Raw genomic sequence first — 14,144 nt, 5'->3', positions numbered from 1 at the left:
AATATTAGGGGTTAAACTCTCCCTAGCACCAAAGCCTGCAATATTCACTCCAGACGCTCCTACTCTCAAACAGCCAATTCATAAACAAGATGAGATGCCAGATTTATCATTGGTAGGAGGAGGGATCCAATGCAATCAATGTTGGAGGCATCATGCCAGCAATACCAGCAGTAAATTGGATGCTATAGCAGTAATAAGAAACAGATTGTTCTTATGGAACAAAGCAGAAGACCTGCTCTCATATGAAACTCCTCAGGAAAGAAACATCCAAGACATGATATAAGAGAATTCCTGTCTAATAAGCATCTTTCCCATGTTTTGCTGAATATAAATTAACAGCAACAAACTGATAATTATAACAATCCTCCCTATTCTTAACAATCAGTTCATCCCTCAGTGGAGAAGAGCAAGACTATTAATTGGAAAGGTCTCCATGAAACGTCAGCAGGGCTCAAAATTGATGCATTACACCAAGGCAGAGGGCCCCTGAGTGCTGGGAATTGAAGGACTATAATGTTGCTTGTTGCTTAGCGGCTGTCTTGTTGTCAGGATGACATTGGGGAGGGGAGGGAATACAAGAGTTTTCCAGCTGGACTCTCAGTCACTCATCAAGATTAGTGCAGCGTTTTACAGAGGGTGTGCAACTCTTAGGAGCAGCGTACAAACCTAAGGAATTCAAGACTTCTCTAGCTTTTAAGTGAAAGAACAAGAACGTATTTGTAAATGAAAGCGGCAATGGGGGGCTTTGCCAGAGACTGTTCCTGAGGTCTCTGCTGGGCGCTGGCACACAGCACCAGGACCCAGCCTGCCCACAACCAGGTTACAACACTGCTTACTGCTGTGATTCCCAACTCATGGCCAACTGGTAGCCAATGCAAGGGCCACGTTAAGCACTCAAATGCATTCTCTTGCGTCACAGGGAAGGAAAGAAGCCAAAGCAGAGAGGTACTGCTGGGAAGTGCCTTCTTGAGGGACCAGAGTGAGACAGGTCTCAGACTTCAGCCGACTTGCAGTTTGGCAGATTCCCTGCTGTTTTCATCCCCACAGCTAGATAGATGAGGGTTCACAGCAACTTGCTGCCAGGCAGCAGAGAAGGAGGCAAATAGATACCAGGCTGAGAGTGCCCAGGTTATAGGTTACAGATCCATAATGTAGATGAACTAAAAAAGGCAACAAGAGATAGGCCTGAAAGTGGCTTTCCTTCCCTCTGTGGATCTGCAAATGAGCTCTGTCAAGTGACACAAACTCCCCACTGCTGCATGGCCCTATGGTCAATTCCCTGTGCTCCATCCCTGTCTCAGACAGCCTTTCTCCCAAGTGGCTCAGAAGAAACTAAGGGTTAACATTTTCCTCTGACTTAGGGCAAACGTTCTGTTTTCTCCAGCTGTTTTTTTCAGTTGTTTGGGGGTTTGGGGTTTTTTTTTTTATTAACAGCAAGGAGAGAGTTTATTAGCAGAATAAGCTTTAGTTGCCTTACCTTGCTCATTTCTTTATGAAAGTTCTCTTCTAGGCCTGCTATACTCTGGAATGTGTTGACGTAGAAACCAACACGACTGCCAAATGAAAAATGAGACAGAAGAACTTAATGGACACAATGCTCTCCCAAAAACTTTCAATTCTGCCCCTTCTGCTACCTCCCACCCACCATTCCCATTCAAACTCAACTCTGTCAGGTCTGGTACATGCTGGAAGAGAAGGGCAGCAGAGAAGCTTGAAGGGGGTGATAGAGCAAAGGCCAGGTATAGGGCAAACGTGTCCAAGGTGAGGAGAAGGCCAGGTGGGATAGGATCTGAATTTGTGCTAGCTAGGGGGGAGGGACAGAAAGAAAAAAAAAAAGGAAATAAGAAAAAAAAAAAGAAGCCACTGGTAGGGTGATGGAAAGGAAAAGGATAGAGGCTGTGACACAGATGGATTGCAGGGAGAGCTGGGGAAATTGGCAGGAGGACAGATATTAATTCACTCTGAAGTCCCTCAGCACCAGGGGAAGCCAAAAAGCATGAACTGTTTGTTTCAGGGGCAGAAGAGTAAGAAAGCACAGTATAGGCACAGAGAGCAATAGGAAAGCAGAAGGATCAGCAGAAGGCTGTGAACAACCTGTGGCACCTTAAAATCCCAGCAGCTGCCTGCTGCCCTCCTTCCTCCAGCCACCCCACCAGCTGCCAACAGAGAGTGCCATACCAGCACCCAGCTGGAGGAGCAACAGCAGGAGGTAGATGTTCTCTAAGGCCAGCAGCATCACCATTCTGCACATGGAACCACCCAGATGCCTGTATCCCTCCCATCTCCTTCCTCAGCCAGGCCTGCACACTGCTTTGAGCAGAGAGTCCTGACCTAGGCTGGGAGGAAAGGGGAGTGAAGGCAGACATCAGCACTTTCCTTTCCAGCCCTGCTGCCGCCCACTGTCTCCATCCTCCACAGACTAGCACTGCCAACCCAAATGTGATCACTGCGTTTAAAAATAAGAAACTGGGACACTCCTAGGAGGATTTTGCCTGCTTTCCACTGTGCCCTCCCAATACTTCAGCTTCTGCTGCCTTCCAGTTCATCCTCCAAGCTAAGTGTTGGTCTGTTTCTTTCTCCTCCCTTTTCATCACCATAATCACTGGTATGGCAAATCCATGGTCTCTCAAGTCTTCCTATTCTCTCAGCCCATCTTCCTCTGCCCAGGCTATGTTTTGTTAATTAGAGCACAAGAGGACAGTTATAACCACTAGTTCCTCACCGAGTCCCGTGTCACATAGCCAGGAGCACATCTAGGGGCAGCCACACGAGGATCCTTCCCTCACCTTTGTTCACCCCACTGTCCAAACCTGAAAGTGGCATCCAAAGCAGAGCAAGCTGTCCTTTCACCCACCCTCTTGTGTTAAGCCTGCTGTTTAACTGGGTGCTCATAAGTTTGCATGGTGAGACAATGATCAAGGCACCACCTCTTGGCTCTCTTCAACCCCAGTGACTGTATAAACCCCTCTGACATCTCATCTTCCTTTAATCAGTCAGCTGACATACCCACTCAGCTGCAGATGTTCCTTCCAGCCAGCTCCACATCCAAAATCTTAGAAGCTGGGCCACTGCCCAGGGAAGTTGGGCAGAGTTGGTGGGGCAAAGGGATTAATCAGACAAAGCATAGAAACACAGTTTCTTTTTGCGGTAAAATTGAGTTTTTCATGAGGATCATGACATAAAAGCACAGAAAGCCCAGGCTGAACTTGGCTGGGGGGAATCCTAGGACAGACGCCCTGAGATGATCCAGAAAACAAGAGCAGACACCCAGCCCAAGCTAAGGAGAACAGTGATGTAAGAGCTAGGGTCTTTGCTTCCTTCCAACCAGCCCCTGGCAAAACTTTCAGTGCTCACCTGTTCCATAGTGAAGGCAGCTCCTCCTGCAGATCAACGTTCATCTCTTCAAACACCTTCTGAGCCTTTACTAACTCTTCTTCAGCCTTAATAACAGAGAAGGGAGATTGTCAGCTCCAGTGCAGACAAGTACGCTGCAGGGCTGGGACAACTGTGACTCTTTTGACTTCCTTGGGAGACCAGGCAAAATTCTGGCATGGGGTAATTCCCATCCCAAATGAGTCTCCCAGGAGCAAGGGTTGCATCACAAGTGACATGATGCCCCTTCAGCTTGCACGTGTTACTCTCAGGTTTTCTCTCAATGGATTTCCCTGTTTGGATACTCAGAAAGTAATTCAAACATCCACTAATGCGTTTTAAGTTCTTTAAGTTTCCCTGGCTTCAAAAACCAAATGGAGCTGGTCAGGCAATTCAGCCTCCAGCTTGGATACAGGTGAAGATAATAGTGGCCCCTGTCCCTTGCCAGGTCTCTGAAAGGGTTGAAATCCATCCCAAATGGCGTTGAAGAAGAGCCCTCCCTCATGGGGACTCTCTGCTCAGGTAAGGTCATGCCAAAGCCCCATCTCTTCTGAGGAAGGGAGGAGGTCTGCATCCTTGGCTGATACAGCTCTCACAAAGCTGGAAGCAAGGAAGGGTATGCAAAGCATGAGTTGTGCCAGCAGGAGGCCAGGCTGGAGTGCTTGAGCAGCAGGTCTTGGTTTCAGCAGTCTCACATACTCTAATCAGTGAGGATCTAACACGAGCAATCCCTGGCTGGCTGTTGGCCACCAACACCAAAAGAAATATGCCTTGTACAGGACCTCTTTCTCCCAGTTGAGAGTTTAAATTTGATCTGCTCATTTGACAGATCCCAACATTGATACATGAATTCTGCCAGATTTCAGTGATGAACAGGATGATCCTGTTTTCTGATGCTGACAGCAGATGCCAGCACCAAGCACATTCCCCTTCCCATATTTGTCCTAGGTGACCTCTTTCTCTTTTCAGTGCCCTGACTTAAAACTCAAAGCTTGCTAGTTAAAACACTTCTATTCTGTAATTTGCAACAGCACAGCATTCTCTCATAACCCTGTGCAGTGGGATGCAGGATGGCAAATCCCTGCATGAGCAATGTGACAACACATCTTAACAGGAAGGTCAGCACGAGTGCCTACTTATATGTGTGGCAACAGCAGGAATGTCACAATGCCACAGGGCTCTGCAAAAAGCCCGCAAGCCACTGGGGAACTGGATCTCTCTACGAGCCTGCAGTCAGATTCCTACCTCTTCTATGAAATGAAGTTTTATCTTCTTTGTGCCAGCTTAATTAAAGAAATTAATGTGTCAGGTATGCAAAGATTAGATTGGTGGGAGAAAGGACTTAAAAATATTTTGCAGTTCAGAGTCCCGTTCCTCACAGCGTTCCATAGGATCTTTACACTCTCCATTTCTCTCCTGACTTATGAGCACGCCACAGAAGCTCCTACCTTCCAGCTAGCTCCAACTTTCAAAGGGTTGCTCATTGCTGCCAAAGGCAAGGCTAAGACTTTGTACTCAAGGTCAGAAGAGAAAGTTTCCCCCAGAAAAAGACACAACTGGGAAGTACTCAAAAGTTAAGCAGACCTTGTGATGAACAGGCAGGGGGAGAAGGGACCATGATGCTTCCACCCAGAAAACCCTGTATTTCACTGCTACACTCACTGAAAAACCCAACATTTCAAGACAGTTTGCAGAAAACAAACAAAAAGCCCATTTAAACAGAGACACAGTTTATGCTGGATCAGAGACGATGGTCACAAAGACTCATTCTGCCTTAAAATCCCTCTACGAATGAATGTTTCTAATGTAACCATTTTAAAGGGAGGAAAAAAAAAATTCTAGTCCATCCTTTGGCTTTATCTTATTCTGATTTCCAAACTAGACTGGAACCTGAATCAACCCAGGAGATGGGATAGCTGGGAGATGAGGCACCATTGAATGCTGTTAGTTTTTCAGATACGGTGAATATTAATAATAGTCTTTCCCTCTCTCGTTTACCTGTTCAGAAGGTCAAAGAACCTAGAAAGCAACGTGTGAATATTGTAACATCCCGAGGCAAAGGCAAAATCAGCAACAGACAACGTTCACTCTAGAGCAGCTGTAGGAATCAGGGATCCATCTAGTGCCTGCAGCTCACCTAGTGCTCTCAGTCCCAGGTATAGCATTGAATTAATTCTTCACTCTTTTGGCAGCCCAGGGATCTTCCCACCGGTGGGATTTATTTTGCTTGGAAGCAGGGGTCCTGACAATAGATAGCCCTAACTGCTTCCAGCCGGAGCCAAAGACAGACATCAACTTTGGTCATGAGCCCTGCTAGAAGAAAAGCCAGCTTGTGCAGTACAGTGAGGAAAGGAGGAAAGACATAGGTTTTGGGGCCACAGCCCATTGCTACCGTATCTGTGCACTTTCTATTTCAGCTGTCATCATTGCCAACCTGATGGAAAACTGAGGCAGAAGGACATAATGCCCAGATCCATGAAATGTGATCTCAGAAAATTCTTCCTCTCTTTTCCCTGCCTGAAAGGGGGAAGGTTTGAGCAGGAGCTGGATAACACAGTTGCTTTCCTGACCTCCCCCCTAGCCAAGGCTCAGAGTGGCAAGCACAACCAGTTCAGTTATGATGGGGGACAGTTATTCCCCATTATGTTTCCTACCATCATGCATCCCAGCACTCATGAGTGTCTGGAGATATCCAGCCTGGTGCTTTCAGGCAACTTTTCTGGTGACCATTTCTCTTCAAACACTATTGCTGTGAACTGTGGTAATTACACACTGCTCAGTAAACAGTTTAGACATCCACCAGGCAGGGGTAGGGAGGAGAGCTGGGTGCCCCACCCCAGGCCCAAGCCCCCCACCAGTCCCAGCCAGACCTGCCTCTCAGAAGGGCAGCATGGCCCAGGACTCAACTTGCTGGCTTTCTCCTACAGACAGAAATACCATTCTGTTACCACTGCAGCACCAAAGATGTTGCTTTTTAGTCTGTATTCAGCATTTCAGGGAGCTTAGCAAAAAGGCAAGAATTTGCTGTTCTAAGCCATTTTTCCTTTTGTTTCAAAAAGCACAGTCACCAGAATTTGCAACTGAGAGCATGCAATAGCAAGCCCCCCAGGAGACTTTACAGAAAACCCTTGCTGTATTGTTTTTGTTAGTATCTGCTAAAGGCCTAATAAGCCAGTAGTTTGCACACTGGAGGAAGGGACTTGGTTTTACAGTACAAATAATAGGTCTTGCTGACCCCATTTTTGCTTGGGGGTTGTAAAATTATCAGGCAAGAAGAGACAGCAACACAGCTGCTGGTAAGGGGAAGGACTTTTTTTTAGGCTTAACATTCAGAAGCTTTTCAATTAATGCAGTGTCATCAGCCTTCCCGCTTTTATCAAGAGCTTAATAAGATTAAGGGTTGTCAGAAACACCTTCAGTCTTGAAGTCATGCAAATATAAAAATGGAAGCCTTTTTTTTTTTTCCCTGCCTGCTCATGTTTGCAAAGAAAAGCTGGAAAACCTACAGCTTCAAAATACAAACTAATCTTCTTTATTGAGATTTTTTTTTGGTTAGTCCCCAAACAACATAAAAATTTAAAAAAGAAAGAAAAAAAAACCAAAACCAAGCCTCAAAGACTTGCACAATTAGAAACAAAAAAATTAAGGTTGGCAATAGTATTATTTAGTTCAAGAATGAAAGAGGAAAAAATTAAAGGAGGACTTAACTTGATTTGAAAATATCTGGAGTGACTGAAAATACTAATGCTATGTAGCAGGAGGTTAACACCCCTCAACAAAGCAGGTGGAAAGATTACATACCCCCTTGTCACATGCTTTAGGGCAAAGTCACCCAGTAGAGTAAAATTATCAAATGACTCTCAGTAGCCTGTTTAAGATCACAGTGGGTAGATGAGGGAGCATTCGTAGGTACTGTTTCTCTAGGCAATCTGTGGGCGGTGGTATTACTACCAGTCACCCCAGCCAGCCTGAGAAGAGGAAAAATGCCCCCAAGACCTGATTTACTTATTTACATGTGGCTTAAGAAACTTCCCATACCTGCTTTCTAGTCCTCCAGAAATATCACCAGCCAAACAGACCAGTCAGGAACCACAACCATGCAGATCATTCCCAGCACGGCCAGCCAAGGCACAGGAAAAGCCCCTGGCAGCCTGCCAAATGTCCTTCTCCTTTCGATCAAGAATGAATATATATTTCCTCCCTTTGCTATGCATCTTAAGCAGGACTGCTAACAGCTGTTCCTTCCCCAGGCTTTATTAATGTGGTAATCTAGCCTTTCCCCTGATCTGCAGTCATAATCTGACTGTGGAAAAACCCAGGTGCTTTATAAAATGAGAGCGATTTAGTGTTTCTAAACTGCAATTCATTCACTGACAAGGAATGTGAAAACGTAGGAGCATTTGAATGAGAACAGATGAGCTCACCAGGAACTTGTGAGCAGGTAACTGGCACTCTCCCAGTCTGGGTAATGATTTACTATCCCTTGCCCATTAAAAGCATTTTCTTCTCACCGACTGTTTTCTGTCAGCTCCCTCTTATCCCTTAAGGAGCTCCAAGGTAAATACCAAGGGAGATTTCATCAGGAAGCCAAGCTTCTCATATGCAAGTAGGATTGAAATTCTTAGTCCCTGCAGTTTCTCAGCTGCTCTCATGTCCCTCAAGATGCTGTAACATAAACGTTAGGCCAAGTTTTGCCACACGATGCAACCACGACTTCAACCTGGAGCTGTTCGTATATATTACACAGGGTGCAAATTCCCTGATCTGGGCCCACCTCTTCTCCTATGCAGATTGAAACTCTGTATATCTGGAAATGGCTCTTTTAGACCACAAGAGGCAGGACAGTGCCCATATTGAAAACTTGGATTTTACCACAGGAGAATGCTGCAAGCTAACTGAGCAGCCATAGAAATTGCTTTTGAAGCAATGTTTCTTTTTTTTCTGGCTTTACTCAACAGCACAAATGCAGAAGCCAATTTTTCAGCGTTTCCTCCTTTTTCTTTCCTTTTTGAAACAGCAGCAATAAAAATTGACTGCTTCTCTTAGAAGAAAAAGAAAGCAATAGTTGGAGGAACTACACTACACCACCCTCTGCCTTGGCATTATTCCGTAGCCTTTCTTCATCCACACTTCATTTTAGGGGGAGAAAACAATAGTCCAGTCCAACACACGTGATTGGAAATCAATAAGGCAGGCACAGATTCATTCATTGGTCAGCAACTTCCATGTGTCCACTCTGGCTCAGGAGTATCAAGGACACACTTAACAGAGAGGACTAGAGTGAACGTTGCCTAGAGATTAGTTGCATGGTACAATCTAGAGCCCAAAATAGCGCATGCAGGGTTAGAGCCAGGTAGATCAGCAGTCACCTGATTTCGGAGCAGATTAGTTTGCGCAACGAGGTGAGCTTGTAGCTTCCCTTGACACCACTGAGGCGCGGCTTTCTCAAGCAGCGAAACAGGCTGGGGGGAGGGAGCATGTTTGAGTGAAAAGAGAAAAAAAATAAACAGAGAACAAGAGAGACACAAACATACATCTTTTAGGATAAAAAAATTAAAATCACAACAGAGAGTGTATTTAGAGGCTGGGCCAAACCAGTATCACCAAGGTGAGAGAAAAAACAAACATCCCAGGACCGATCAGTTATGAATCCTTTGAAGCATGCCAAGTTTAGCAGTAATTAATGCTCCAGCGTGGGCTGGGACACTGCAGACCAGCCAGGCAGCTGCAAAGAGTAACAGATATAGTTGTTAGTGACCTAGCACACAGACAACCCTACTCCAAGTCACAGTACTGTGGCCGTTAAATGCAGATCTTTCACTTGGGGGAGAGATGCATCTTTATTTCTTCCATGCAGGAGAAACACCAGCATCTCTCACATAGCCCATATCTCCCCCCTACCAGAAATAACTCTAAGCAAAGGATGACAACTCTTCTCAACCTGCTTAAAAGATACAGATCCAGGCTCTTTCTTTCCTGTACTGCTTCTAGCTTGAAGAGACCTGATGTGCCATGGCCTACATTCAAGAGAATTAAAGATGTCTCCCCAGCCCTGGACTATTCTGTTGTGTCAAGACCTGTCCTGGGGAGTGGAGCACATGGGTTCAAATCCACTCAGGGTACAGGAGTAATCCACAACTCATTTTCTGGGCAGGTATTCAAACCATGTGTCTCCTCTAGAACAAGGTTACCACTATCACCTTTCTTCAGCTACATTTAAAAGAAAATCTAATTTTTATTTACTTGCATGTTGGGCATGCTCTGCGGTTAACCCTGGATCAAGATGTTCACAGGCATGAAAGAAACCACACCCTAACAAGAGAAAACTCTTGGTTTTCTGCTTTCAGCTGTATTTATTATCCAGTAATTGTGACCAACAGACAACAGAACACAGTCATCAAGTGTGCATAGGGTGCATTTCCACTGATGAATTTGTAAACTCACACTCCTAAGGATCTCTGTCCTAGAATATCAGAGGACTTCACAAACACAACCAACCTCAAGCAACACTCAAGCACTTACTCTCACCACTGCTCTAAGATGGGGAGACAGAGCCCCAAGAAGCAAACTGGAAAATTTTTCGGGGGCATTGCAAGGTTTTGCTTCCCCCAGAGGCACATGGGCTTTTCTGACAGAGGTTGCTGGTCCTGCAGTATCTGAGGAAATGCATACCTAGGCCTTTGCCACAGAGAGATGCAGACTGATGACAGAGAGTCTGAACCAACACAACAGAGACCATCCTGCCTTCTAGGAGAACTAAACAGATGGGAAGGAAATACCTAGCAAAACCTCACCAGTTCACAACACCTCAATGATCTTAAAGGTCCTTTCCAACCTAAACGATTCTATGATAACACACCCAGTGAAGAGGTACAGGCACGCTTAAAACCTGCTCAGTAGGCAAATGTAGACCTCCCAAAATGAAAGGATGGCTGCACATCCTTCTGCTTGCTTTACCTTTGCGATTTTGGTTTCGTCCTTCTTCTTTGCAGTTTGCAGGGCTTCGAAGTGGTGCCTGGCACTGTCGTAATCCACAAGCTTCCTTCCTCGCTTTGCTATACGAGACTAAGAAAGATGGAGAAAAGAGTTGTGACAATCTTCCCCAGCAGCCAAAACCACAAAGCCTCTCAGGAACCCCCCACTCCTCTTCACCCAACCTCCAGAGCACCCCGTGCTTTGCCCACACAAGGACACTCACTGGATACTCCACACAGGCTGCCCCGAGAGATGACCCTGGGAGCCACCTGTGACAACCACCATTCTAGAGGGAGCTCCTTAGGAGGAGAGCAGACCCAGCCAGGGAAAGCAAAGGGATCCAACCAACAACAGGCCCCACCTCTGGATGACATTAATGTTTTCGGAACTGTAGCTCCAGCGCTTCCTAAGCCTCCCCATGTGCCTGCATCCTACAGGCACCTGCTTCATCATTTTCAGGGCTTTTTAAGGGCTGCAGCCAGACTCTAACTAACCAGCTCACAGCCCTGGTTCGTGTGGAAGCTCAAAAGATTAAGTTCAACAAAAGAAGGCATTTCCATTGCCAGCACAGCAAAAGCACTCACCCACATGCTCAGGATACACCTAGGACAGCATTTTGGACCCTGCAACAGGAGGTCCAGACAGAAGTGACTGCAGCCACAGGCAGTGGTCCATTCTAACTAGCTATTAAGCCAGAGAAGTGTGAGGGAAAACCGGTAGCACTGTGTCACTAATAGGCAAGACACACTGAAGCAGTAACAAATACAAGGAGGAAGCCAACTGTGCACCAGACTCATGTTCAGGAATGGAGTCCTGATAAGTCCATAGGTGAGAATCCAGAACAGTCAAGCCTGCAGCCTGATCCTCCATTACCCTTCTTCATCTGAGGTGCCTCAGGCTCTCTCCCTGAGCAGTGTTTCACCTCAGTGAGGCTCAGGCCCACTGGGCTGCCCTGTTTTAGGAGCCATCCACCCCCCTTAGACCCTTGCCTCCCACACTCTCTACAAACACCCCAGACTATCTGGGTTGGAGCACAGGTCTTCCCAGCCTGACCCTAGCACTCTCCAGCTCAGACAGCCTGGTCCAGCATCAGTGATCAGCAGTCTAGATAGAGACAGGCTGGAGAACTGGAGGGAAAAGGCATGGCAAAGAGCCAGGAGGGTTTCTAATAAACCTCAGCACCCAGGGAAATTGAAAGTGCAAGATGAAGAATCAGCATTGGGATTTACTTGCAAAAGCAAATCTCCCCCTCCACTGTACTTGGCAAGGAGATGCAGTCTCCTCTCCCTAAGCTCCTACAGATAAGCTGCAAAACTGCACTTGGGGCTGATCTTTCTGCCAGACCAGCTGGGACCAGTTCGCACGTCTCCCACACATGATCCTCTGCACTTTCAGCAAATGCTGGTGCAGCTCTGTGTGAGTCACAGCAGATCCGCAGGATCTCAGCCGCATGCACACCCAAACTGATTTCGAAGCACTCGGCTCTCCAGGAGAGACATCATGAAGAAGCCGAGCCACCCCACAGTCGAGGTCACTAGAAGACACCTCCCAGACATCACGCTGCCAGCCAGGCACAGAGGCGGGATGTCGGAGGGGGCTTTCAGCAGCATGACAATCTCTGAGATGCTAGTTAATGCATCTTCCAGAGACACCAGATGAAACACACAGCTGGATCTGGGATTTAAGAGAGAGGATTTTTTCCCCAGGCCAGACTGGTAGAGATAGCTGGAGTTTTGCCCACCTCTGACATGGCAAACAGCCACTTCCAGGTTTTCCTGCCAGCCCACCAGGGAGTTTGATTCGATGTCACCCATCTCTCAAAAAAGGTAACTCCTGCACTTTTTTGCAGCTCCTGATCTTCTAAACGCTATCCTCACATTCCTACTAGAGTACGTGGAAATGCTGCGAGGTATGGGTACACTGCGTGCTAGTCCTCCTGGGGTAACCACTGATCACACGATTGCCTGTGATGGCAGTGATGGGACTTAGCCCGGTCCTGGAAGGCTGCAGGGCAGCTTCCTTGTATGACTCTAGGATAGCTGCAGCTACCCACCATTATCTGAAGGTAAAAGCTGAACTCCAACAGAGTTTACTGCTTTGCAAGAAATCCATCTTAATTTGAGCCTCCTTTAAAAAACAAAACAAAACACCGAACACCACCACAAAACAATTCCCCCCCCCGCCCTTACTGATATTTCGTTTTAAACCTAGTAGAAACAGGGCACCAGTTTCAGTGCAAGACAGAAAATCACCAATTCCACAGCTATTCAGAACTGGGTTATGGTTCATCTTCTCTGGGCTCACTGCAAAGACCTGTACTCTTATTGCATACTCTGCAACCTCAACCAAAAACTCACTCAGAAATATCACAAATTATGCAAAAGTCCTACTCCAAGAAGTTATAGATATTGACCTGCAACAAAGGATAAAGTACTTTTTGCATTCCTGTTTTTCAAGTTAGAGAAGATAGAGAGGCTTTTTTCACCCCTCTCTACCCAACATTTTAAAATTATTCCCTTTAACTTATAAAAATTCCTTACTAAAGGAATGCTATGTTTTCACATTCCTGCTGTTGATCCCATTGCAAATCCAAAAAATTCAAGGGAATTTTTCCAGCCCCTCAAGAGAAGAAGGATTCAGAATATGTTAGAATTTAACAAAAAATAATGCATGCATGATCTAACTCATTACACATTTGAATTACAGGGCTGTTAACAAAAAACAGGCCTTCACAGAACTAAATAAAAAGCATTTTATCTCCGTAAACCATTTTTCATTATTGCAGTGATGCCAGAATTCCAGGAAAAGCAGAAAATTTGCTTTTGTGGAAAACAAAAACCAGAAAACTATTACCATAACAAAAATGAACTCAAATATTCCGTAAATTACATAAGACTGGGTGTTTTTTGCCTGCCAAACTCAAGAACTCCAATTCCTTATGTGAAGCCAAACTACACTTCTGTACAACTGTAGCAACCTTCAACAACAGCACTTATAGGAGTTTCTACCAGTTGAAGAAAACATACTTGATTTGAGCCACTTCTTGATTTGAGCACTTCTCACTGCTCCGGGATAAGGAGGATGATGCATCTAGCTGAATTACCAATAAAAACACACTGACCTTTTTAAATTCATACCACTGGAAGTCCACTTTAAACTAATAGCCAACTCTTGTGAAATATATCCGTATCTTATTGTAGGAACCAACAGAAAGCCAAATTCTCACTCGTTTTAGGAAGGGAAGCAGAGGTGAGTAGTACTCTCTTTAAAGCACTACTTAAATTGTGCATAAAATTGCTTTAACTTCCCATTTTCTAGAGCATCATCTCAAGACTGAGAAAGGAACATTAGTAATAAACACCTTAGTGGCCCATTCGGAAGTCAGAAAGGATCCATGGGAGCTCAGTGCCTAACACCTAGAGTTTTGGTGGCATTTGGGTGGTCCCGGTCTTGCGCTCCTTTTAAAATCCCACCATAAAACCTCAGCAGGACCCCAGCAGAATTAAGGAATCCTGGAGATACTCAGCATGGAAAAAAGGTGACACTCTGATGTGACCCAGTGCAAAGCCAACAAGGCTGGTAAAATGTGATTTGGACTGAAGCAGTGCAGAACTCTGAGTCTACAGCGAGCCTGAAATAAAACCTTCTGCTTAGGAAGCAGTGCACGAGCCCCCGCGCTGCTGAGGCACATGGCGTCACGCTACAGGGAACGATCAGCTCTACAGCCTTGAGCGGGTAGAAAGCAACAGCAAGCCTCTTCAACCTTCCCCACTTCAGACTTCCAGGAACAGAAGAGG

General features: G+C 45.8%; 1 protein-coding gene across 18 annotated transcripts in view; it reads right to left on the bottom strand.

Annotated features, from left to right (window-relative positions):
* The window catches only part of BIN1 (bridging integrator 1), a 103,213-nt gene that overhangs the window by 33,314 nt on the left and 55,755 nt on the right, over positions 1-14,144 (bottom strand). For 10 of the 18 annotated variants that reach the window (XM_052791790.1, XM_052791792.1, XM_052791799.1 and 7 more), the window contains exons 6-9: positions 10,330-10,437; positions 8,742-8,834; positions 3,355-3,440; positions 1,478-1,553 (exon numbers count right to left, since the gene is read on the bottom strand). In XM_052791790.1, coding sequence (XP_052647750.1) covers positions 1,478-1,553; positions 3,355-3,440; positions 8,742-8,834; positions 10,330-10,437 — 363 coding nt within the window. The remainder of the gene's footprint in view (positions 1-1,477; positions 1,554-3,354; positions 3,441-8,741; positions 8,835-10,329; positions 10,438-14,144) is intronic. The other 8 variants (XM_052791795.1, XM_052791797.1, XM_052791800.1 and 5 more) reach the window with 1 other exon arrangement.

Source organism: Harpia harpyja, chromosome 7 (assembly GCF_026419915.1).
Source record: "Harpia harpyja isolate bHarHar1 chromosome 7, bHarHar1 primary haplotype, whole genome shotgun sequence".
Lineage (NCBI taxonomy): Eukaryota > Metazoa > Chordata > Aves > Accipitriformes > Accipitridae > Harpia > Harpia harpyja.
Note: the sequence above shows the minus strand (reverse complement) of the source record. Positions and strands in the feature narration are given on the sequence as shown.